Raw genomic sequence first — 26,832 nt, forward strand, 5'->3', positions numbered from 1 at the left:
AAGAGACCGCATGCGAAAATAGATTTTCATGTATTCTCCTCTTCTCTCCACCGCATCTTTCCTCTCCCACTGTTCTTATCCACTCATCCTACTCCTCTTATCTTCCTCTCCTACTCCCTCTCCTCCCTTCCTCTCCCCTTCCCACTCCAGCGGCTGAGGCGGGGACGGCGGGAAAGAGCGAGCGGCGTCAGCGGCGACGACTACTGCGACGACGGAGCCGAATCCACCGCCGCCAAGCCTCAGGCGTGTGGATCCGTCACCACCAGGCCTTGGGTAAGCGGGATCTGCCATAGCCGGGCCTCGGGGGACTTTGACCACGATGGCAGCGGCCTTAAGCGACAACTACGACGGTGGATCCCGGCACGACGGCATCAGCGAATCCGACACAGTGGTGGCGGATTAGGGTTTATGTATTGTGGATCTAGGGTTTTTTGTTTTGATTTTTCTTTTTGCCAAATTATTTTTGCGTGCGGACGGCTCAAGTGTCCACCTGTGAAAATCGGATTTTCGCATGCGGCTGCGTTGGCGGCATCAAAATTCTGATTTTCTTCGCAAACCTTTGGGCACAGGCGGGTCGCCCGTCCGTATGAAAAAAAAAATAGCTTTTGGCCGCATGGAGAAACGATTCGGTAGTAGTGAACATTGTGAATCATTTGAGAAAGTTTACGGCATTTGAGGACGTAGCATATTTTCTAATGTGCAGTTTAGTTTCATAATACTTTTTTATTCTAGCATTTATTTTATTTAGAATACTTGTCATTCTCACATTTCAAAGAACTTCTCTCCCTGCCCTCCTTCATCAATGCAGCCATATATCAATGAAGTCATAGCTCTCATTATTAACTCATCTCAATCAACTTATTAGATCGACTGGTTTGGAAAAATAGTTATAATGTACTTAATGAGGATATAAATATAATTTTCTATATCTCTTAATTAGTTAGAGAGTACCTCATGAGGATATCATTTTTTTCCTGAAAAACAAAATTAATGGATTGGAGATTTTCCTTTCTATATTACGACCTAATCACTTTTCCTTTTTGTCTGTTTCTTTTCACCGATTGTGTTTTTTTTTCAGGCGCGCAGCAACCTTTTTTTTTTTTTTACTTCTGTTTTGTTTTTCTCTAGCCATTTTTTTTGGAACATGCACGTGAGGGGAAGGAGGATGACTCCGCTTTTTGAGTAGTAGAGATGTACTCCCTCCGTAATGTATGACGCTGTTGATTTTTTTATAAATGTTTGATCTTTCGTCTTATTAAAAAATTTATGTAATTATCATTTATTTTATTGTGACTTGATTTATCATCAAATGTTCTTTAAGTATGACATAAGTATTTTTATATTTGCATAAAAAATTTGAATAAAACGAATGGTCAAACGTTGGTTAAAAAGTCAACGGCGTCATACATTAAAATACGGAGGGAGTAAAAAAAATTAGTACAACGTAAGAACACTGCTAGCATAGATCATTTTTCAGTATTCCGGATTGTAGCTCTTGCTTCCTAAAACATTTTCAGTACCCAACCATAGATTATAAGAGCATCACCAATAGATTATCTATAATTTTCTCCTAAAAATTTGTTTTTGGGTTTCCTAAACCGAAAATAGGAAGTGAAAAAACTCCTCCCTCCAACAGATATCCTAAATTCAATCCCCAAAAATTAAAAAGTAGGTCCTTCTGTTAAACTACCAACAGAAAATTCCTTTTTTTTTCTTTCACGCGCAGAAAGCGTTTTTTTTCTTTCACGCGCAGAAAGATCGCTATCTCCCACGCGCGGGAACGAAGGAGAGAGGCGGGATTGCGTGATTGGGAGCGCCTTTCGCGCCCGCATATAAACGGAGCGAGGAACCGGGAGAAGGGAACTCCAAAACTCGGGTAGAAGAGTAGGGGTTCTGTTGGAGCTGATTTTTGGACTAAAATCCCTCAAAATCAGTTTTGGGAATCATATAGGTAGACTATTGGTGATGCTCTAAGAAGATTTTTGAGTTTCCACCCATATTATGAAATATACTCAAGAGAGTTTTACTTATGAAAAGAAAGAAAGAAAATGTTTCAGACTTACTAGCTTAAAGTAAATACACACATATATAATAGTATTCATTATTCAAACAAATTTACAAAGAAACTTAATTATAAGAATTATCTGCTACTGCTACATGAACAGATACAGAACACCATGACCCTCTTCTACTCACTTGAGAGTTAGAGGCATATGCTTCTAAAGAAAAGATAAAAAAGACTTTTTTTCTAGACTTGACCTTATGCAATTATGCATTCTTACAACACCCAAACAAATCGATAACAAAATTACAAAACGCTATAAAAACAATAACCATACTTGAAGGAACAGAGACCAGAACCAGAACCATGGCACTCTCGTTCTCTTAGCGATCGACATTCTCGTTTTTTTTTTCAGACCGTCCACAGTAGTGCTAGTAGAAAAGAACTTCAGTGAGAAAAGTAGGTGACGAACAGCGCCGCGAACATGAGCAGGTAGGCGATCGCTTGATCGATGGCCTTGGCGTCGATCACCCTCGTCGCCGGCGCCGCCGCGGCGGCCGCCGCGCCTTGCGCCATGGACAGCTGCATGAGGCCGGAGAGGAAGAAGGCGGTGAACAGCAGCAGGTACACCTTCAGGGTGGCCATCTTGATGTGTGTTACTGCAAAGCTACCTGAAAGCCTGAAACTGTCTTGAGTTTTTAAGATCTTGGAAGCAGCTAGAGATGATCAGGCTGGATTGCCAACACTTTTCTTCTGATGTGTTTGTTTGTGGCAAATGCAGACGGGTTGGTAGGTATATATATATATAGATGCAGACATTTAAATATATTTGTAAATCTCCATTCAAAGTTGATCAGGACCTTGAGATTCAGGAATTATGCAGAGATGCATGGTGAATCGGTCAATCTGTGTGTCTGTCTGTTGGGGTCAGCCGAGATTGACTGAGAGTGTTGTTGAGGAGGTGTTCTCTCTCTATGTTCTGAACTTTGGAGCTATGTACATGCTTGCCGGCTGGTTTACATTTTTTTAAGGTAATGTTTTTTTCTAAAAGATAACTAGCCAAATACCCATGCATTGTAATGGATTATTGAAAATAGCTAAAATTAAGTTCTCGTTGAAAAAAACTGTCTTTTACTTGGTTGAAACGAGATCTTTCATCTTGAAAACGAAATAAAAAAAAATACCATGCTTAGGATTGCATTTCTAATGTGAGAAATAGACGTTTGGTTTTCGATCAGCACTTAAATATAGATCGATGACATGCTAATAAGTTTGTGAGATTTTTTTTTAATCGAGATAAAGCGACAGAAATATGCAGTATATAGTGGTACAAACAAGCATCATGACCACATGTCAATATTGATGGTGGTGGCAAACTCACTACCACCACCATTATCGTCTTTTAGAAGTAGTATAGAACCATAGATAGGATATATCTCGATTTTTACTTTAAAGAAGCTACAACCAGGGTTTGAAATTCCCCCCCCCAACCGAAATGGTCATATCTCGCCCGAAACTTTCGGTTTTTTGCAATTTTTTGTGAATTTGGTCAAATTTTATTCAAATTCATTCAAATTCAGTCAAAATTTCAAAAAAAAAATCGTATTTCGGAAATTTTGCCCACCGCCGAACGAAACCCCAGTTTCGAAATTGGAAACCCTGGCTACAACCACCTGTAGTGGTAGGATTAGAATCTTTTTAAACCTATGGCTCATTTAGTATAATTTACATAATTATGCTTTTATTCTAATTTTAAAATTTTCATAGTGCAATTTCAATAGATATTTAGGGTTAACATAAACTCACGGTGCAAACACTAATATTTTGACACTAAAGGAGACAATACATTTATTTAAGTATATTTCTATATCTCCATTCGAAGTTGATAAAAATCTATACGTCCGTTAAGTCTAAGTTTCCGGCACGTGGTATATATTAGTTGGCAAAAATCTATATATATATATATATGCTCAGTTTACTTACAGGCAAAGATCGATCGGATCCGTCCGAACATGTGCAGTTCACACGAGATGAAGTTATAGTGGTTGTTCGAGAGCAGAAGTTGAGCAGAGCAATGCTGACCAAGCCATTGTATTTTGTATGTGTGTGGCCATTTGTCGTCCTGAACGGGTTGAGCACTTGAGCACGTTGAGTAAGCATTGGTTACAGACAGTGTCATTTGACAGTTGACACGACGTAAATGCGTTATCGCGCGCTTCGTCTGGATGAGCATTGCAAGCCACCATCGCAGACTCATCAACATTGTAAATCCTTTAAGAAATTTTACGAGGTAGCACATATATATTTTTTATGTAAAAGTTAGTTCCTCAAGTACTAGGATACGAGAAGGATGTCATGGTTTTTTCTAAAAAAAAATATGTTACCTCCTAAAATATTTCTCCAAGAGAAAATCACTCAAATCCTTTTAACATTTTACACAGCGGGATCAGGTGGGTAGATTCCACCGTGAGGACACGAGCCAATTAACATAAAATTGGTTTTGCTAGTGATTTTTTGACGATGTTTCGGAATAGATGATTTACAGCTCATGCCGTCATGCGTACCATGCGCATATATGCGGCCCTAGTTAAAATGATGAAGGAGTCGAAGAATCAATGAATCATGAAAGGCTGAAAATATGCTCGGTCGATTAATTACATTTTATTGCACTAATATTTTGTTGACTCTTGTGAATGGTTCCCCCTTTTCAACTTAATTATACTCCTTCGTTTCCTACGTGCATGTTTTCTGAGCTACTAAAATAGTGTGTTTTTTATTAAAAAAATTCTATGGAAAAATTGTTTGAAAAATCATATTAATTTATTTTTAATTTTTTTAGCTAATACTTAATCAATCATGATATAATGAGTCATTCTGTTTTTCATGTGGAAAGTATAAGTTCCCTACACATGTACAATAGAACACAGCCCTAAGCCTAACTCTGAAGGTACTGTCCTCCTTAAGTGTATATGACTTAAAAGAGCAAGTTTAATAGTATAGCTAACTATTGGCTATTAGCCCATATTAAAGCTAACATGTATAATATGTTAGCTATAAGATTGGATTCATTTTTTTTCTATCATATCTGTTTCTCTCACTATGAATTTAATGTAAATATTAGGAGCATGTGTTTAGCTAGCTCTTACATGAGAGCTAACACTCCTCACTTTTATTTATCTCTCTTCCACATAAGTTTATAGTTGGCTTATAGCTCAGTATTATCCTTACTTTAAGTTTTACTAGAGAAAATGACTACATGAAATTTAACAAAAAAAAAACAATTACTTGCATGAGGAGTATGGAGAGTTACCACGTTTTATAGTGTTAATCCATAGGAGTAGTACATTTTTTGTTATATATAGTATATTTTATATCTCGTTGAGGACCATAAAAACACTCTTAATAATTTAAACATATGTAACAACATTTTAGTATGTACAAACACTGCTTGCATAGATCGTTTTCAATCAGTATTTTGGATTGTAGTTCTTGCTTTGTACAACATGTTCAGCATCCAACCCTAGACCATAAGCAGATTTTTGAGTTTCCACCCATAGTGCGAAATGTACTCAAGAGATGTTTTTCTATGCAAAGAAAAGATGCTTCAGGCTTTCCAGGAAACAGTATATGCACATACATTATTCAAACAGGTTTACAAATAAACTCAAACTATATGAGATATCTGCTTAATTACATGAAGATATATCATATATCTGTTCCTGTTTTGAAAGAAAATGTTTCAGACTTACCATCTTAGAGTAAGTGGACTGTCTAAAAATCATTCGACACATTTTGCTTAGAAAATCTGTCAGATTTTCAAGTCACCCAAATAGCTACGTACGGCTGAGATGAGAACGGGCGTTAATCACGTGAAGCCATAAGTTGATGGAACAAATATAGTAGTATTCAAACAAATTTACAAAGAAACTTAAATTATAAGTATCTGCTATTGTTACATCAACAGATACAGAACCATGACCTTCTTTAACTCATTCAGAGCTAGAGGCATGCATGCTTCTAAAGAAATGATAGACTTTTATCTAGACTTGACCATGCAATTATGCATTCTTACAACACCCAATCAAATCACAACAAAATTACAAAACGCTAAAAAAAAAGTAAGAACCATACTTGAACAGAGACCAGAACCATGGCGCTCTCGTTCTCTTAGCGACAATCTCATCTTTTTTTTTTCAGACCGTCCACAGTAATGCTTCAGTGCGAAAAGTAGGTGACGAACAGCGCCGCGAACATGAGCAGGTAGGCGATCGCCTGATCAATGGCCTTGGCGTCGATCACCCTCGCCGGAGCCGCCGCCGGCGCCGCCGCCGTCTGCGTCGCCGTGGACAGCTGCATGAGGCCGGAGAGGAAGAAGGCGGTGAACAGCAGCAGGTACACCTTCAGGGTGGCCATCTTATAACCTGTAATTACTGCAAAATCGATCTAACTGAAAGCCTGATGAAACTGTCTTAATTCAGTTCTTGAGATCTTGGAAGTAGAGATGAGTCTGGACTCTGGATGATGAGTTTGCTAACACTTTGTGAATTGTGAATGTGTGTTGGTTGTGGCAATGCAGACGGATTGGTATGTGTATATATAGCTGCAGAAGAAGCAGCTAGAGTCAGCTACCACTCTGATCAACCTGCCAGTGTGCTTTGTTTGATCATGACTTGAGAGATTCAGGAATTCTGGTGAATCGGTCAATCTGCTTGTCTGCCTGTCTGGATCGTCAGGATTGACTTGGAGTTTGAGACCTCTCTGTCACACGAGATACGTTACATGTGTGTGACATTTAATTTTCAGTTCTTGACGTGTCATTGTTGCGTTAGCTGGGCCGGCTACGATCTTAGCAGGACGAGTGAGTACTGAGTGGATGATTAATTTTTGGGGATTCAGTTTCAACTTCGATGGGCTGGAAAAAACGGAAACACCACTTTTGCCGTTTCTGTCACCACTAACGACTAATCTGCATGGTTTTCTCTGTCTCTGCGGCTCAGAATTAGAGTTGGTGTCGTGTGATTTCAAGTGAAATGAGAGGTCAAAAAATATTCTGGGTTGGACGATGTGCATGGGAAGTCGTGATTGGTGACCGGCAATTGCACGGTTTTGGAGGAATAACGCATGAAAGGACGGCGTTAGAAAACGGCACAACAATGTTGACCTTGGGCCTAAACAGTACTAGTATATAGTAGTAGTGCGGTTGATTTGAGAAAACGAATCGGTTTGGCCGGCTGCATGGCAAAGTGCATGTGAGTGTGGATGAAAAAAATTCACTGCAAAGTGCAAAAGCCTTGAGAAGTAGGTATATATCGTTAAAAAAAAATGCATCTCTGATTTAACCCATTTTTGTGGGGTTGCACATTGCACTGTGTTATTCATTTCAGATTGAATAAATAAGAAGAAAAGGGCTTAAGTGAATTTCTTTGGTGGTGGACAACATGCACAATTGAATTACTGCACGTGAAGCTCGATAAGAAATATTTAAAGTTTACCACAAAATTTAATTAAAATTTTGAAACTTTGACCGTCAATAACTTCTTAATTGTGTATTTAAAAATATATAAATTGTGTTGATGGTACACAAACTTGTTAGGTGGTGTAATTTACTATATAAATTTGTGAAATACTCATTATGGTGCACGGACTTATCTAGTGCTTGTGAACTAAATCTAAAACGATTTATTGTGACTAATTATGTTTCTTCACCTGAGAGGGATAAGGATGCAGTGAGAGATTGGATTTTGTTGCTGTAATTGTGCTTGTAACTTATTTATTTTTAATAAAATCTATTTAACAGTAGGGGCCTCCCCTGCTACGTTCTTGTTTAAAAAAAGTTCGAGTTTGATTAGGATGTCACACGCATAATTGAGAACATGAGACATATCTTAAGTGTAAGTAACCTTTATATATATACTTTATATTTATTTTGTTTTTATTCATTATTTGTATCCATTGCATTTTCCTTTTATATGATTTTTTTCTCTGTTTATATACCTTTTTCTCTGTACACTCAACACAACTTATTCAATGTTTGATTTGGTATATGTTTCTTTAAAACAAGTAGGAGCTCTGCTATTTTAATTGATAGAAGGGGAAAAAAAAGCACATAGCATTACTAATCTCATAAGAAAAATGGAAGGCAACAACCAAAAACACGAACCTGCGTTTATTTTACTGAACTACGTACAAAGCCAGAGCCATTTTACTAACTGATCATATACATAATATCCTACTCAGCGTGCAATTTAGTGAAATTAGTTATAACATATTTTTTTTCTTTCTTTAGTTTGCATACACTACACAAGTTTTTCACCGAAACGAGCAATTTACAGCAATTTACAAGTTCACGTATTACCTTCGATTTATATTATAAGTCGCTTTGAATTTTTTTTATAGTTAAATTTTGTTAGGTTTGATTAAAGTTATAGAAAAATATAGTGACATTTTCAACTAAAACAAACATACTAGCAAAGTATATCCAATGTTACATTTAATGAAACTTATTGGTGTCATAGATGTTACTAATTTTGTATAAACTTAGTCAAATGTAACAAAATTTGATTAGAAAAAAGTTAAAATGGCTTATAATATAAAACGGAGAAATTACTTTGCACACTAGTCTAATAAGTGTGTACCGACAATACAATTTATTCTTAAAGGATTCTTATGCGTTGATTTACCTTGAAAAGCTTATTTGAAAATTGATTTACTTATTTTAATATAAAATTGATTACGATAAGCTTACTAAGCTTTATTAAGGCTGTGTTCGCTGGCCATAGTTGGGAACCTTACCCTCCCGCACGGAAAACGGAGCAGTCCATTAGCATATGATTAATTAAGTATTAGCTAAATTTTTTTTCAAAAATGGATCAATATGTTTTTTAAAACTTTTTGCAAAAATTGCACTGTTTAACCGTTTGAATAGCGTGCGCGCGGAAAACGAGGTAAAGCGGTTGGGAACCCTCAAGAAAGAACTCAGCCTTAACTATATCATCGTACTGTTTTATGACTCGAAGCCCAAGGGAGTATTTGTGAAGTCATCTGCTATGATGGGCTTTCTGGCCATGTGAAAATAAAGGAATAAGTTCACTTTGTGACCCTCAAAAGTGATCGAAATCTAATCCGTGACCCTAAACCACAAAACCGGATATCTCGACTCCAAACTTCTAAAACCGGTGCAATTTGACTCCCTCGGTGGTTTTGGAGGGCGGTTTCGCTGACGTGGCGCCACATGGCGCCTACGTGGTGATATTGACCGAGTCTTCATTCCACGTGGCGTTGACGTGGCAGCGGAATTAAAAAATATGCGTGGGACCCATTAGTCATTCACACAAAAAGAAATGTGGGCCCACTGACATGTGGGGCCCACATGCCAGTCCTTCCTTCTTCCTCCCCCCTCTCTCCCTTCTCTCTCTTTCTCTCCCCTTCTTCCCCTTCGGCCGACACGCGGGATGGCAGCAAGAGCGAGCAGGGGCGGGCGGCGAGGCCGGAGCTGCGGCGGTGGGCGGGAGGGCGGCGAGATCGAGCGGCGGCGCGCGGCGACGGCGAGGGAGCTGCGCTCGGCGGAAGAGCAAGCGGCAAAGGAAAAGGACCCCCACCCTAGACACCACCCCTGGAGCTGCGCTCGGCGGCGAGAGCGAGCGGCGGCGGCAAGTGTAAGCACACGTTCGGTTTGTTTTTTTTTCTTGTTTCTTTGATTCGTAACCGAAGTTCATAACTGAATTTTCCTTGTTTCAGGACGACGTTTACGAGGATCCTGAAGGCCAAATCGACCGAGCGATTCGATGGGCTCCCTTACCTGTTCTCGCTGTTGAACTGCCTCATCTGCCTGTGGTATGGACTTCCCTGGGTCGCCAATGGCAGGCTGCTCGTCGCCACCGTCAACGGCACCGGAGCAGTATTCCAGCTCACTTACATTTGTCTCTTCATCTTCTACGCGGACAGCAAGAAGACGAGGGTAATTCTTCCCATCCTGCACCTAATTTTGTCTCAGAAAAAATGTACTTGTAGACTGCAGTACTAGATTGCTACTGTAGTAGCCTAGTGCTGTACATTTTCAGTTTTGTCTGATGGCAATATGCCATCAAGAAAGGAAAAGGATGGTGGAGCTCTGCGCGCCGCCGCCGCCGCTCTCACCGCCGAGCGCAGCTCCAGGCTAGGCGGTGTCTAGGGTGGGGTCCTTTTCCTTCGCTGCTCGCTCTCACCACCGAGCGCAGCTCCCTCGCCGTCGCCGCACGCCGCCACTCGATCTCGCCGCCCTCCCGCCCACCGCCGCAGCTCCGGCCTCGCCGCCCGTCGCTGCTCGCTCTTGCTGCCATCCCGCGCGTCGGGCGAAGGGGAAGAAGGGGAGAGAAAGAGAGAGAAGGGCGAGAGGGGGGAGGAAGAAGGAAGGACTGACATGTGGGCCCCACATGTCGGTGGGCCCATATTTCTTTTTGTGTGAATGACTAATGGGTCCCACGCATATTTTTTAATTCCGCTGCCACGTCAACGCCACGTGGAATGAAGACTTGGTCAATATCACCACGTAGGCGCCACGTGGCGCCACGTCAGCGAAACCGCCCTCCAGAACCGCCGAGGGAGTCAAATTGCACCGGTTTTAGAAGTTTGAGGGTCAAGATATCCGGTTTTGTGGTTTAGGGTCACGTATTAGATTTTGATCGCTTTTGAGGGTCACCAAGTGAACTTATTCCGAAAATAAATGGAATAAGTTCACTCTTTGTCCCTTATCCTGATATCGAGTTTAAATCTAGTCCCTGAATATTATCGGATGTAACCCTTATCTTTCAAAACAGGTACAAATATAGTCCTATGATAATATTAAATGTGGTTTTAGGTGATGTGGCACTGACGTGACACAAGAAACAAAATTAAAAAATAAAAAACCATGCAGGATCCACACATGTAAGTAAAACAACAATCTTCTTTCCAATCACCCTCTCATTCAATCAGGTGAAGGTGGTAGAGCAAGGAGCAACCTTGGCCCCGACAATGGCTGCGACCTCAATGTCATCGGCGACTCATTCCGGCAGTACGGTTCGCGGAGGGCAATGTTCGCTAGCTACGAGGCGAAGGGGAACATGGTCACCGACTCACTGTCAACCTCACCTCCTACCAAAGTTTAACGATGTAGGACGAAACCACCTCCAAAACCACCTGAGAAGTCGATTTGCAATGGTTCTAGAAGTTAGGGAACGGGTTATACCCAGTTTTGCACTTGAGGGATGCAATCCAACAGGGACATGACTTGTGGAGGCAAAATAGACTTATTCCTAAATATTCTCACTGGCCTAGTTTGGAGTGTTAAACTTTTCTCGCAGGCCAAATTATTAAACATTTTACGTGGCCAAGTTTTCACGGGCCACACATGGCCTATTAATGTATACTGGCAGTCTAAACTTCAGCCTTTAAAATTTTCGCATGGCCTATTTACGATAAGAATTTTCACACCTCCATCCTCATATTCCAAACCTCTCTTGTAGGAAAATTTTTCCAAAGACAGGAATCCTCAAATATTCCCAATGAGGCCTTGATTGCAGTTGCATATATCATGCCTTAATTTGCAAACCATGGTTTTTAGCTTTTTGGTCTCAACTTCATAAAAAGCAGCCCTTAATGTTCCCGGCAACATATCCTATGCACACAGGCCCTCACGTGTACACACGTGCACACCAACTAAAAAATGTCACCAAAAAATCTAGAAAAAATCATACACATACTTTCAATTGTATTACACCTAGGGTTAAAATCTTAACGTCAAATTCATTATATTTTAGCCGTAACAAAAAAAACAAAAAATCTGACAGTTTTAAGGTTGCAATTTTGTTAGAATTTTATCTTTTTTGTTATTCTCTATGTAGAATGAATTTGAAGATGCGACTTTGCACGTAGATGTAATACTATTGAAAGTATATGTATGAATTTTCCTAGAATTTTTTGTGATAATTTTTAGTTGGTGTACACGGTGTATACATGTGAGGGCCTGTGTGCATAGGATACGCTCCCAATGTTCCCAGATCAACTCCTTTTCCATTTAAACCCACCATAAATCCCCTGCCGGTAACTCCCATCACCGCAATATAATAAATAAAACAAGAACACCACCATTCACTCATCTCCTTCAGTTTCCACATTCTTGACACCCTCTGGATCACAATCCCATTCAGCCATGCAAGAAGATAACATCAGTAAGAAAGCCAAGCTGCGAAAATCCATACAGCTCTTCCTTTCAAGAAACCTCAAGAAGATCCCACCGATTCACATCCCCAGCTCAGCCATCCCTGCGAAGATCAGCAGCAACCGCCTTCTCTCCACCTGCAGGTTCCCCAGAACCCCATCGCTGCACGGCGGCGGCGGTGGCGGCGGCGACCACCGCACCACCGACGACGACGACGGCAGCAACGGCAGAGACCAGGCGGCGACGCTCTCCGACGTCGACCGCTTCCTCTTCGACAACTTCCGGTCCCTCTACATCCACGACGGCGACAACCATCAGCAGCGGCGACAACCACCACCATCTCCGGGGAAATTCACACAGCCAGCAGCGGCAGAGACATCATCATCAAGGTCAGAGTCGGTTGCAGAAGACGCAAGAGGAACAAGCTCGGGTGATGAAGACGACAACAACAGTAGTACGGCCATAATGCTGTTCTCCGTGGATCCTTACACGGACTTCCGGAGATCCATGCAGAACATAATAGAGATGCACCATGGTGAGGAACCTCAGCCGTTGGACTGGGACTTCTTGGAGGAGCTGCTCTTTTATTACCTGCAGCTCAATGAACAAAGTGTGCACAAGTACATTCTGAAGGCGTTCGCCGACCTTACTGCTGGAGCCCATGTCAGCTGCCCAGCCCGTGGGAAACCGCAATGGGCTGATAAGAGTGTCCGGAGTAGGAAACACTATTAGGGCACAAGATTGTAATGTATTTGCTTAAATTTTTTTTCACTCGAAAGTACTGAGAATAATAATGCACAAAATACAAATCCATATCGTGCGAAGCCATGTAAACTCATGATGTAAGGTACACTGCACATAAAATTAGTTTTACAACTCCCAACATTTTTAAATATGTGATGTCATAACTTTTTAACATCCGTATGAAACATAAATATAAAAAATATAAGTCATTGTTCAAAGTACCTTTAATGATAAATAAATCACAACAAAATATTGATAATTATTTTTTTTAATAAAATGAATGGTTAATAATATGTGTAGAAGCCAATAGCGTCAGATTTTTTAAAAAGAGGGTGCGGAATGCTGGTTAAACAGTCAGAAACTCAGAATAACCTGAAACACATCATCTCAACAGAAACCATAAGGTAGGTTGGGAATGATTATTGAATCAATTTCTGCCATAACGAAGTATTCCAAATGTGTATTAAGCTCAGGTTTCCCATAAAAAATATCAAAAGATAATTACATTCAAGTTATTGATTTAGTAATTTACACGGACCTATATATAGAGACGCGTGGGCAATCCCCGTCAATCCACTCTAGTTTAGCTAATAATGCAGTTTCACTCGCGATGAAGAAAATACATGTTTTAGTTAACCTAGTAGGGTACACATACTCCACTATCTGCAACGCACTGGCTGGCATGATACCTAGTGGAATCGGATAACGTATATTAGTTAACAAAACTGCCAGGGCATTAGTCACTTAGAAAACTATGACATCAGTTAACTCTAAAGGCTTTACATTTCTTCTTCAATGCCCCCCCCTGTCCCAGATGATGGGAACAAATTCAACAGAACTATTTGAATTGACCATTAAAGCCTCGAGGGCACAATTATGATATGAGAAGCACGGGTTGCATTTTACCACAGAAGTTTCCAGAAATTGATCTGCAAATGCAAACGGTGGTCAGAAACTCAAATAATCCTACCATCCTAATGAAGCTGATCAATAATGAAAGGGGCCATTCAGTACATATGGGAGATAAAAGGAAATCTAGTCAATTTATCTTACAAACATTTGTAGGGCATCAATGCAACGGAAGCTCATCCTATTCCAGGCTTAATAAGTGTGTAAAGATATTCTATCCTACTCTTTCTTGCTCCACATGTTAAAAGAAAAGATATAGTTTGCATGGCCCAGATAAGGAACATATGAACCAAATAAATACAAATTCTTGATATCTGCTGTATTACAGAGTCAACAAAATACCACTGGATAAGTAGCCGATATTAAACAGTCAATAAATAATACCATTGAATAAATAGTACAAAGCTTGAAAATCAGCCCAAATAAAACCTGAAATTTATTCAGGTTGGCCCTGAACCATGAATCAAGGGTGCAGAATCATTCTGAATGTTGGCCTAATGACATCTAAGCATACAGAGTGTAACAAAATACTGCCTCCGGTTCATATTATAACTCGTTTTAACTTTTTTTTTCTAGTCAAACTTCTTTAAGTTTACCAAGTTTATAGAAAAATATAGTAGTATTTTCAACATAAAACAAACATACTATCAGAATATATTAAATATTAGTTTTAATGAAACAAATTTGGTATTGTAGATGTTGCTAAATTTTTCTATAAACATGGTCAAGCTTAAAAAATTTTTACTAGTAAAAAAGTTAAAGCGACTTATAATATGAAACGGAGGGAGTATGTATAAAAGACCAGTAATTATGGACAACCCCAAAAACATTCGAGGTGTTTTTGCATTTGGAAGGTCAAAGAATCTTTTGCTGAAGCTTAATGTTCTCACAATATCCACTTCTCCTTGGAAGTCAAAAACAATATCACATTCAAAAACACAATGATGTGCACATCACAGTGTTTTCAAGTCGTCCGATTAGTCGCGACTAATCACGATTAGCCGTCCTTATCTCTACCCTGACCTCAATCAGGAACTTCAAAGCGATTAGTTCAACCAGAAAACTTATCGTCCGACTAATCACGACTAGTCACGATTAGTCGATCAAATTAGTCGTGGACGACTAGTCTGTTAGGGCTAAAAATGTGTTGGACTTTACACTTCAGTGGCAGGCCTTTTGCCCAGCCCAAGAAGGCATGTACCCCTCATCTAACCCTAACCAGCCATCTAGATCTAGTCACGAGAGACGGGAGAAAAGATGAAGGACTTATTGCAACTAGGATAGGTAAATGATTTAACTTTAAGACCTTAAGTCAAGTGTGAACTGTAAACTCTGAAAATCTGATTATCCTTAATATTTATAAGCATCTATACATTATCCTGGGTACCCCTAGCCTATAGTCACCGACTAATCTACGACTAGTCACAACTAATCGTGATTAGTCGACTAGTCGGAGCCCTTACGACTAGTCCCGTCTAGACAACTTGGAATCACTGGCACCTCAATAATGATATAAGAACATTCCGTTGACAAATTATGAAATAATTCCATATAGATGATAATTAGTAGTGACATCATCATGTAATAAAAATATACTCCATGTATAGATACTTTAAACAGTGAGGAATTATTAGGCATAGTATAGCTTAATGTTCATGTAATTAGAATGAGAGTGTTACCTTTAAATAGTGCAGCAAATCATGTATTTGGCACAGTATAGCTTTGAACAAGCTGCTCATATAATGAAAGATGATTCTTAGGAACAAAAACCCTAAACCTGTACGCACAAAACCATAAATCAGGCATAGTAAAGGTGTGTGAGTTTACTTTCAGCTAGTAGAGAAACAGATGTAGGTTTACCCTTCAAGAAGTGGGAGTCGCTCTGGAGACGAAAACAGTTTTGCTATTGCATCAAGTGAGTCCTTTATGTGCATGGTTTTCAATTTTAAGGCCTTCATATATTCAACAAAATCTCTGTACTCTGCAGTACTGAGCTTTTCTCGAGCCTAATAAAAATATCCCTATTAAATTATTACAATAATCTCATTCACGCAACTAAAAGATGAACATATGCAATGTAGCACTTATTCTGCAAAACCTCAAGAACAAAATCAAATTACAGGGGATAAGAGAATACCAGCTTCAAGAAGGCTGGCCCTGCATTAGATTCCTGGCCTCCAGATTTCTCATGAATAGCCCCACTGTTTCCAGGTGCATGTGTAATATTACTCTTCTTTGATGAAGCTGTAGATTGCTCACCCAAGCACCCAGCCAAAGCTCTTGACTCAACATTATGTTGCAATTTTGGAGATCCATCATCAAAACAAACATCTTTGGATCCAACCATTACTTTAGCCTTTTTAGGTCCTAAGGACTTAAATCTATATCCTGCAAGATGACTTGTTGCCACATCAGCAGCCAAATCAATAACCTGAGCATCCGTAGACAGTTTGTCTCCTGAGTATAAGAGCTGCGAAGTAGATGAACAGCCATGTTTCATAGAAAGGGTAGAGCGATTGGCAGGAGTGATCTGGGCAAACTTGATATAGTTACTTCTTTTGGTGGTTGGATTCACAGATAATGCAGTTCTCTGGTTCTCATTTGCTGTGGTGACAGCCTAGCAGAAGAAAGAATACGACCTATAAGTACCAGAAGCATCAAACTGAATACTGATCATCTATGTGAGTGCAACAAAATTACCAAAGCAGATATAGTCTCCTGAGGTTTATGTTTGTCTGCAAGCAGTACAATATTATCTGCATGTAACAGCATTTTCACAAAAATGTAAATCATCAAGAGAATAGCAGATCAGCAGAAACACAATATAGTAATTAAATTTGGCAGCCACAGCAACCGGAGCTGCAAGAAATGTCTGGTTGTCCAGCCAATGGTTGCACTGAACAATTAAAAAATGTTCAGGGCTTCAGGACAGCAACACATGTTGCAGAATTATATTCAGCACTCGACAGCTAGGTGAAATAGGTAATTTAAAGAGGATTTAACATTCAGGAGCTGGATCTTGGCCCCATACTCTATAAATATCTCTCAAGACTTAATAGTACAAAAAAAAATTGAAGATTTTTCTATTGCTACAAGAAAGGTGTTGATTTTACTGCCCCAATGCAGCACATGACTTGTAATGTACAAATCCATATAGAAAAGAAAAGAACATATGGGCTTCAAGCATCAGAAACTAGAAAATGTACTGGTGTGCACAAAATTTGAGCCAATTTTAATGCGAAGGTGCACGAGCTTTTTTTTTTTTATCTTCTAGATTTGATAGTTACAGGCTGAATTCTGACATACAAATATGGAATGCAAGCTAAAGTTAATGGGGTACTTAAATAGTATAGAACTTTATTGATGTGCTCTGGAGGAAAACTTCCCAGCAATTTACATACTGTTAATTAGATAATTGCAAACAAAAGAATCAACACAAATAATCAATACAAATGCACCAGCAAATCCTATCTTACTATAAAGTTACAACCCACTAACTCCTAAAGCTTAACATGCAAAGATGCCACATCATCATCCACTAACAATCAATACATTTGGAGACGTTTCCGCCTATATTCCTACTAATGTAATCTCCATTACAGATGGACAAATATTCTTATCCGCAGATCTATTCAATGCCGGAATTCGGCCTATCGATTTTATCTTAGATAATTCTAACTACGCCCAAGAAGATAATAACGAAATGAAACAGTACTTTCCTTTTTTCTGATCATAGAGGAGCCGTATGAAACGATTTCCGACAAGTCTTTCTGCTTAGAGCAAGAAGCTTTAATATCATGCAAACATGCTATACTATCTATAATTTAAAATTTATTACATTTTAGAGCTTTTAAAATGAAAGCATGTTAAATCATCATCCCACATAATACACATAATATTTCAATATATATCTTCATTATTTTTTATAATATTTTATGTACCTATGTAGTTCATCCTCACTTGGTTAATGCTATTTCTCTCTTCTCTAATTAAGCCATATCACATCAATTGTTTTTAGTGCTTATGTAAGTTTATGTTTTTTAGCTATCTTACATATTATTTTTTACTTATTGTTATCATATTGAACTCCCGCAGCAACGCGCGGGGTTTCACCTAGTAATTAAGATAACAAGACCCATATCCACAGGAAGTTCCAAACCATCAACCAAAACAAGCAACCAACATATTTTTCAGCAGATAGTGTTCGCCATATGAGTGGGTAATCACACCAGGTCCTTAAACTTATGTGTGGGGATCCTCTGATCTAATTGACAGTTGCAGATTTATATTCAAGAAGTCAATCCAGAGGTTACTGCAATAACTCATTATAAAAGGGCTTCATCTGAAGAGTAGGAAAGGGGTTCTCACCATTAAAATCTGTCTCATTTGGCTTTGAAGAATCAATAGACACTTTATCTCGGAAAAATCTTGTTAACCCTTGGACTACTTCCCCATACTTTTTATAGCACTGCAGGGGAAAATATAAGTATAGTAAAGATGACTTTGACAAGCACTGAAGAATGAAATCAAAAACCTACTTTTATGTAAGGTCGCAGCCAATATGACATCTGAGATTGATAATTTTGCCAAACAAACCTGTAAGCCATATGAGATGTCAAGAAGCTTTTTTTATTCAAAAGGCCGAGATTCAGAAAAATAATGACTTGTAGCTTTTCTACCCACATGATGTTTGACATCAACAAGCCACTGGAGGTAACCACGTGATCCTTAAAATCTTATATGTTAGGTTGATATAGCACAAAAGCGCAAAGCGTATCTTGAGATTTTCAAAGTGACTTTCTTCTTAAGTGCTTCGATGAAATACGATATGGAATGCAAATACAGAGAGATTGACTAAGAAAGGCTAAATCAGCTCACATGTAGAACAGAAGACATAAATGTTAAAAGCATTCATTCTGCAGCTAGTCCAGTTGAAGCAGAAAACTAATGATAATTTGATTCCTTGCTTAGAAGGTTATGATTAGTTTTGAACCTTTCATCACAATAAATAATTGCTCCATAGTCATGGCGATGTCTAATGACACGTCCAACAGCCTGATTGACAGCTCTTGCCGCTTGTTGTACATACCATTCCTCCCCTGTCAAAGCCTACAAAAAGATCACAAACTTGTTTCTAAATAATTATCAGGAATTCAGGATATAAAGCATATGAATAGGATTGCACTATGTGCATACAGTATTTTTGTTTCTAGTTCCTGATATAACTGCTTGAAGTTAATAAGAACATAACTCCGACTAAGAAATACTTTTTCTGTGCGCATTAAGCTTTGCACTAAAAAGTATATGATCTGTCTTAAGGATGTTAGTTAATGTATTGAGCCTATTGCTTGCACTCACTACCAATACAATGTTGAGAGGCCGAAGGCTTCATGAACTCTGTATAAAACCGAATGTCCTCCAAACAGCTTCAGTTCAATCTTAAAGTTTTACTGCAATCTAGAGAGGCTTTAAGCTTTTGACTCCATCTGTGTGGCTGCAGCAGTTATTTGTTTTATAATGTAATTTGTCCAAACAAACTGTCATTTGATACTTTACCATCAGAGCTATGATGGTGCAGAAAATTGATGCTCCATGATATAGCACGGTAATTTATCATGTCATAATATTTTTGGAGTTGCACCATGTAATTAGAGGAAAATTGATGTACTTTACTTAATGAGTTATGATAAGTTCAAGCTTAATATAAAGAATCATTGAACAATGAAGTATGGAAAACAACTTAACCTTTGAGTTCTTGTTAGATGCTGAACCCAGCTTATCCAAATAATCACGCTTGAGCCGAACCTGGAACAATCACATAAAGGAAATTGCAAATTTTATTGAAGGAAAATGGAGCAAATAATTATGAGGCTTGATAGTTGTTAGTTTGTACTTTGCGTCATAAAACAATGAATATTCTAGCATTGTATCACACGGTATTTGAGCTTTGTACGAATGGAGCTGAGCAGCTGGAAGTCACAGAAGGAGGTCAAATTTCATAAGCTTATAATGTGCACAGGATAGTTGTTACTTTGAATGTGCAAGGAACTCAAAAGCTTTTTTCCCAACCAAATAGGTCCCGTTAACTATATTGGGAGAAAAGGGTGAGCAAGAAAATAGGGAAGACCTTAGGATCAGTTGGGGTAGCGAAGGGCATTCCAGTAACTATTACAGCTCTTCCAGCACGGTCAGCAAAATCAAGACCCTCACTAACCTGCATAAGTATAAAATGCATAAGTAGTAGAACTAATATTTGAGGTTAGTCAAAATGCAACAATCTGAAAATGAAAAGCCTACCTTGTTAATACTCAAGGCATCTATCCTTCCAATAATATGTGATTATTATGCTTTGTTTGATTATAGCACTTAGTTTTTTTTTAGCAGAATTATAGCACTATAGTTGAATGGCTACTATGTTTATTAGAATTCTATGTTCAGTCCTGCTTTTAGTAGTGTGTTCCATCATTCATAAGATTGTAGCTGTACCTATTAACATCATTATTAGCATTACAATACTCTCTTTATAGACTCATTGAATGTTGTCGAACATGTTTTAACACAAAAGAAAGGACTAAACATCAGAGCAAATGAATTATATAGATCCAACAACCAACCAGAGTCATAGAAGAATATAAACTCAAGAGTATCGAAGCTTTAACAAAAAGAAGAAAGTTAACATTGAACTTCACCAGAAGTTAAAATAGAAAGTAAAAGGAGATATGAGAATATTAGATGGACAGGAACAAACTTTGCCCCGACAAACTGCAAAAAATATTGCCCCGGTTGTAGAAGAATCACGTAGCTTGGCTGCATAATCCTGCAAATCCAATGCCATGCAGTTCTATGAGAAAATAGAGTTTAAAGTTCAAACCGTGACTTCTAAAATATCCCACAACCTCGATTGCATTTGGAAAGTTCGATGACTGCCTAGGCTCTATAACTGGCTGCTTGTGCTTGCAGATTCGTTGCCAAATTGTGTGCTCATCACTTGAATTTTCATGGTTCTGTAAAATCCAATCCTCATTTCCTCAAGGCCAAATACCTCAATAAATTGGAATAACTCATTGAAATTACACATACCCTATCTTTCCAGCAGTTGATACACTTATCCATCATAGAATATGACGGAAAGAAAACAAGCAGACCATCTGGTACAATGCGGGCGAAATTAACTGCAAAACAAGTATCCAAATCAGATGCATACAGTAAAGGTGTTTCAAAATACAAACAGCTGCATACTGTTAGGTGTTCTCAACTGCCTACCAATAGTTATACCCAATTCTTGTTTGTATTTCAGAGTCTCACGCGTCCGGTAAGAAGAATTAAGTGGATGTCCTGATGGGCCTACAGGCACAACTCCAACCCAGATTTGATCTGAAGCAATGACATGTGGGTTCTCTAGCCTAACTGGAAATTCCCTGGATTCATGAAAACATATGACCTCAACATTCAATAGTCAAAAACTCCCTCTGTTCCAAAATATAAGCATTTCTAGTATTCAAAATTTGTACCACAATATAAGCATTTATGGGGCATTGATTCAAATGCATGGAAATCTATATACATTTTCAGCCAATGAGATGCTTGGGAAGAGAATCTAAACAATTCAAATTTTGACCACTGTGACTAAAAGAGATTTTTTTTCCATCTACCTTAGTTTTTGCTAAAAAAACGTACAGATGTTTATATTTTGGAGCGGAGGGAGTACATATAAAATTTGAGTGAGCTGATAATTAAGTAAAAATAAAAGTAAAATTTAGACTTCTTTGTTCTTACAGGTTTAGTTCCAGGGCAAGTGAATCCAAGGGAGATAAAGTGCCAGATGTTAATATAATCGAGCGCACACCCAACTTGAGAAACTCTTCCATAGCAAGCCCTGGGTTAAAACACCACCAACTAAGAGTCCTTGATACCTTACCTGCAATATAAGAAAATCTAGAGAATTAAGTATATAAGTAAACAATTACTGACTCAAATGTTAACTTTTAAATATTTCGGGTTACAGGGAATTGTATCAGGAGTCGAGTTAAGCGTATGGAAATAGAGAAGAACGAATACAAACAATGGAAGTTAAAGAGCAATTAACTCTTGCTCATGGATTATACATATAATATTGATGCAAGTATGCAACTAAATGCTGCAGGCTTGGAGACAAATCTTAAAAGCAGATCTTGTAAATTCCACCATTAAGAGATAGTTGTACAATATTGATGCAACTAAATGAGGTCAGCTTGGACACAACTCCTGAAGGCAGATCTTGCAGCTTCTGCCACCATTAATTGGATACAAATCTATAAAAAAAATATGCTTACACTACGGATATGAAAAAAACAATTGTCAGGTGACAGCATGAGAGCATTTGGATGAATATTATTAGATAAGTATAAATTATTAGCATTTGGATGAATATTATTAGATAAGTATGAATTATTAGTACCAAAAGAAGATATGGGCATCAGCTACAGAGCCATGCAAACATTGAACCAGATTTAAATAACGAGTGACCATAATACGAGTGAACTTACCCAAAACTTTAAGAGCATCTCCAGAATTTTGTTGGCATTCATTCACATGAAACTGGAATGAAAAGAATGAGTGCAATTGTAAAAGCATAAAATTCCAGCAGAGTATGCAAGCTTATACAGTAAAGTGTGAAAAGAGGTAGGATGAAATAGGGGTGCAAGTGGGTTTACCCGCGAACCCGCTTATAGGCAAAAATAGTGTGTAACCCGCCAGTTTGACTAGCGGGTTAACTATGAATTTGACTTATAAATGGGTTTATAAATTGATCCACTTGTATATTTAGATGCGGCAAGCCGGGCCGCGACGCGAAAACCCATAAATTATTATTTATTTAAACTCGCGGGTCGGCCCGCTTGCACCCCTAGGATGAAAAAACTGAAGCCCTACTTGGAACACAGGAATTTTGGAGGTAACAGTTCAAGAAATTGAGAAAATTTCCTGTCTTCTAAACAGGGACAATGGAAGTCAGGAAGAGGGGGGGGAGAGAGAGAGAGATGTATATGTCATATATTATTGTGCATGGTTGCTGCAAACATTAAATGACAGAAGAAAGCAGCAGAACTTATCTAAGGTAGAGAAACTTACACGATAATACTTTGCATGGCTTTGACCACCACCTCTAAAAATTATGTCAAGAATGTCCCTGATTGTTTCCAATCTACAGACAGTAGCCTTCGCCTTCATCCCAGGTCCAGTTTCAGCAGAATTTCCTAAGTGTGCAGGAAAAATACAGACACTCAACTGCTTTGCATGAACCGGCAAACAATTATCAATAGTTATCAGAAATTCAATATGTTCAACTAAGGTAACACTTAGAGCTAGAAAAATAATGAAAGCTTAAAGTAACTATTCAGATCGAGAAAATGGAATAGTACATTTCAGTGGAAAGAAGAAACCTGGAAAAATTGATTACCTTCCTCAAGTAATAGAGAAGCACCATCAATTGTGTCAATTAGCTTTTTGGATGTTTCAGAAGTAATATTCAGTTCAGAGAGGAACTCATATATGTAATTGCCAGGTTTTGTATGGCCCAGCTCCTTGGAATCAATCACCACCTCACTAATTTTCTTTTCAAGTGCCATTAAAAGGGCTGGGGAAAAAGTTCGATTATTAGTCTATTACAGTACGAAATCTCACAGTCCGAATCATTAACATAGGTAAACACTTTCTAACTAAGAATATGGATACAGGTATGATTTGCTGCTGTAAGAAGAAATATGGTTCACCTTTGAGAATAGCATAATTTTCAGGGTCAAATTGTTTATCAGCAGAATTTTCAAAGGTCCTCTTTGCTGAACACAATTGGATGCATTCCTGAGCTTCCGCAATGCAAGAAGAGAGGTTATTGGGAAGCAAGTCAAAAGATGCAGCATCTGCACATATACTCTCCTGCATAAAAGGGTAATGGTAAATTCAAAACAAACAGAACTATAACCAGACATATATTGAATGAAACTTATGTATATAATATTGCGATTGGTTCATTTAACTCAAGTCTTAAGCATAAAGAGAGTTTTAACACTAAAGCAAACAGATATTCAGATAGTTGTAGATTGAACAAAGGACTGGAGCATGTATTTCCATACCAAGTTGTGTGCTTCATCAAATATAAGTACTGCATTATCCCATGGTATTCCATTTAAAGAACGTCGATTTCCTGGATCAATAAGATAGTTGTATGGAGCAAAAAGAATATCAACCGACTTGGAAAGTTCCCGGGAGATGTAATATGGACACCTAAAATGGAAAATAAAACAATTGTAGTCAGCAAAATCTGTAGGCGTTCTGTTGTGTGCATGTGGTGTGCAAGTTAGGGCAGATGAAATATGAAACTTACGGGCCCTTAGTTCTCCCAATATTAACCAAGTCTTCAATGTCGCAAGCCTCACTCCCAAGCTCACTGTTGTTCCTCATGAATTCTACAGGATAAGCAACATATGGTTAATCTGTAAAAGAATTGTTTAAAAGAAACTACAACAAAATACCTAACATGGACAGGCCAGCATGGGAACATAGGGAGATACTTCCTTTGACAACAAAAATAAGTTGTTTTGAATTTTCAAAGTCAACAAGGTGTCCCTTTTATGAAGGAAAAGCAAGATGTCCCTTTAACCACTAAAGTTGACCATTGTCTATTCGAAAACTTTGTAAAATATCATGGTAGTTCTTCCACATCAAATTTACTCATACCATTTTCCAATATCAGAACTACATTTTATACATTTAGACAGCAGTTCTCGCCAAAATAAATATAGTTTGACTGTGCATTCAAGGGTGATATGTTTTTTGTCATCACGGGTAGTACTACAGAAGCATCAGCGCGGCAGTAACATCTGACTTGAAGGATAACTTATATGACTCAAGCATTCAAGTTGTTGATTGTGGCATTGACAATAAACTTCTTGTACGAATCAAATGGGCCTATGATACAGAAATGCCTAATGTGTGTGGGTGTGCATGGATTTACCATGGCTTTAACTTTATGTGCAGAGATAAATTTTATGGTTATATGTAACAAGGATCCTATTGCAATTACCAGCGACAGAGTTGTGATGGCGGCACCACCGTTTCTTGCAGAGGTAGTGGCAGGCGTTGTTTTGTTGCCTTCCCCGGAGTTTGCTCACTTCCTCGTGGATGCACATCTGCTCGCGGGAGCCCAGTACTGCCATTTTTGGCCTACAAAACTGAACGAGTTAATAGTGCGAGGGCACTAACTCCATTACTCCAGACCTCCAAGACAAAGACATTCAAATGGAATTACAGAACAGCATACATCCGGCGCAGTTAGCTTAGATAAAAACAACTGACAGATAAGCGTAATTTGCTCGCCATCGGGCTTCACCTGTAACTGGTGGCCTTGAGCTCCTTGATGACCTGCCGGAGCTGGCTGTGAGTCCGTGAGGCGTAGATGATCACGGGGTACCGAGACGACTGCGACGCCGAACCCCCCGAGTGCTGGCTCCCAGAAGGCTGGCTCCCATACGGCGGCTGCTGGCTCCCGCCCCCGCCCCCGCCCCCGCCGCCTCCGCCTCCACGCAGAAACTCCCCAAAGGTGCGGCGCCACGCGAGCGCCGAGCAGAGGAGGCACAGCGTCTTCCCCGTCCCCGTGGGGCTCTCCAGCAGCGCGTTTTTCCCCTGTCGGATCGATCCGGCGAGCTCGCCCCCATCACTCAAATCGAATGGAATCGAAGGGTTTCCGATTCCGCGCCGACGGGGGGGAATCGGAGGGGATTGGGGGGTTACCTGCTGGAGGGATTCGAGGACGCGGTCCATGTAGGTGATCTGGCAGTCGTAGGCGTCGTAGGGGAAGTCGACGTCGACGCCGCGGATCCTGTACACCGGCATTGCGGCGGCGGCGGCCGCCGGAGGCGGAGGTGGAGGGGACGGAGTGGGCGGGAAATCGGGGATTTGGGGGGGGGGGGGGGGGGGGGGGGAAGCTTGCGAGGGAAGAAGAGGAGGCGGCGCCCTGAAAAGAAAACGGAAAAGAGAGAGAAGGGGTTTTGGAGTGGGAGAGGGGGGAGAGAGTGAGGCGTGTGAACGGCAACAGCGTTGGGCAGTTGGGCTGAACGGCGGTTTGGGCCGCCAGGGATGCTTTTCAGCTGGATGAGTGGAACGGGCCCGTATAAGGCTAAGGAGCAGCTATATTTATGGGAATAAGTTCACTTTAGGTCTCTCTACTTGTTGGTCAGTCCAATTTTCGTCCCATAACCACAAAACTTGGTACGACCCATCCCCCAACTTACGAAAACCGGACATATGAGGTCCCTCGACAGTATGGAGGATGTTTTTGGCCGACGTGACGCCTAAGTGGCTTCTTTGACTAGGTCTCTATCTCACGCACTGACGTGGCGCTTACATGGCAATTTTACCCATTGGGCCCACATGTCAGTTACACGCAATAATAATAAACGGCGGGCCCGTATGGCCCCACATGTCATTTTCAATATCATCTCTATCCTTTATCTCTCACCCCCTCGTTGGAGCAGTCGGAGCAAAGGTAGGCGGCCGCCAAAGCAACCCGCGAAGCTAAATGAGGTGGGCAGTGGCGACTGTTCCCTACTCCTCTCTCACTTCCCCTTTTTGGCATGTGGGCGGCGGAGGGTGCGACTGCAGAGCAGCGGGGCGGGGCGTGCGGCGGAAGGAACGGCGGGATCCAGAGCATGCTGGCGGTGCGGAGCGGAATGGGTGGTGAGCGCTCCCTACTCCTCTCTCCCTTCCCCTTTTCGGCATGTGGGCAACGGAAGGCGTGGCACAGAGCACACGGGGCGAACCGGCCGACCGGTGGAGCGGGGTGTGTGGCGGAAGGAGCGGCGGGGACTGGAGCATGCTAGCGGTGCAAAGCGGAATGAGCGGCGGGTACTCCCTACTCCTCTCTCCCTTCCCCTTTTCGGCATGCGGCTGGCGGAGAGCGGAGCGGCCGACCGATAGAGCGGGGCGTGCGGCGGGCGGAGCAGCGATGGCCATCGGACGACTGTGA

General features: G+C 40.0%; 2 protein-coding genes across 4 annotated transcripts; one reads left to right on the plus strand and one right to left on the minus strand.

The window, feature by feature from the left end:
* Window positions 1-12,170: 12,170 nt before the first annotated feature.
* LOC127755257 (transcription repressor OFP14) lies at window positions 12,171-13,118 on the plus strand. The gene has a single exon (XM_052280917.1). The coding sequence runs from the start codon at window positions 12,171-12,173 to the stop codon at window positions 12,909-12,911; it is 741 nt and encodes a 246-aa protein (XP_052136877.1). The 3' UTR covers window positions 12,912-13,118.
* Window positions 13,119-13,358: 240 nt separating this feature from the next.
* LOC127755237 (regulator of telomere elongation helicase 1 homolog) lies at window positions 13,359-25,759 on the minus strand. Of its 3 annotated transcripts, XR_008012978.1 has the most exons (25): window positions 25,599-25,759; window positions 25,198-25,490; window positions 24,892-25,031; window positions 24,193-24,274; window positions 23,942-24,092; window positions 23,582-23,744; window positions 23,269-23,445; window positions 22,941-23,065; window positions 22,358-22,409; window positions 21,609-21,750; window positions 21,096-21,250; window positions 20,913-21,004; window positions 20,729-20,836; window positions 20,581-20,649; window positions 19,960-20,046; window positions 19,578-19,637; window positions 18,826-18,941; window positions 18,371-18,428; window positions 18,201-18,300; window positions 16,533-16,588; window positions 15,970-16,449; window positions 15,693-15,838; window positions 15,512-15,609; window positions 13,707-13,852; window positions 13,359-13,612 (listed from the first exon to the last, which is right to left on the minus strand). XR_008012978.1 is itself a non-coding variant. In XM_052280898.1 (24 exons), the coding sequence occupies exons 1-23, from the start codon at window positions 25,698-25,700 to the stop codon at window positions 15,531-15,533; spliced, it is 3,033 nt and encodes a 1,010-aa protein (XP_052136858.1). In that variant the 5' UTR covers window positions 25,701-25,759; the 3' UTR covers window positions 13,359-13,852; window positions 15,512-15,530. The 3 variants fall into 3 exon arrangements, 2 of the variants coding, with proteins under 2 accessions (XP_052136858.1, XP_052136868.1); XM_052280898.1 differs by having other exon boundaries at window positions 13,359-13,852; XM_052280908.1 differs by lacking the exons at window positions 13,359-13,612; window positions 13,707-13,852 and adding an exon at window positions 13,900-14,146.
* Between the last annotated feature and the right edge of the window lie 1,073 nt (window positions 25,760-26,832).

This window comes from Oryza glaberrima, chromosome 1 (assembly GCF_000147395.1).
Source record: "Oryza glaberrima chromosome 1, OglaRS2, whole genome shotgun sequence".
NCBI lineage: Eukaryota > Viridiplantae > Streptophyta > Magnoliopsida > Poales > Poaceae > Oryza > Oryza glaberrima.

Bases quoted from the DNA above. Each gene is read 5' to 3' on its own strand.
- LOC127755257 (XM_052280917.1), top strand. From the start codon at position 12,171: ATGCAAGAAGATAACATCAGTAAGAAAGCCAAGCTGCGAAAATCCATA.
- LOC127755237 (XM_052280898.1), bottom strand. From the start codon at position 25,700: ATGCCGGTGTACAGGATCCGCGGCGTCGACGTCGACTTCCCCTACGAC. The intron at 25,032-25,197 runs GTGAAGCCCGAT...TCAGTTTTGTAG, and splicing joins CTCAAGGCCACCAGTTACAG to GCCAAAAATGGCAGTACTGG. The intron at 15,610-15,692 runs GTAAACCTACAT...TTGTGCGTACAG, and splicing joins CGACTCCCACTTCTTGAAGG to GTTTAGGGTTTTTGTTCCTA.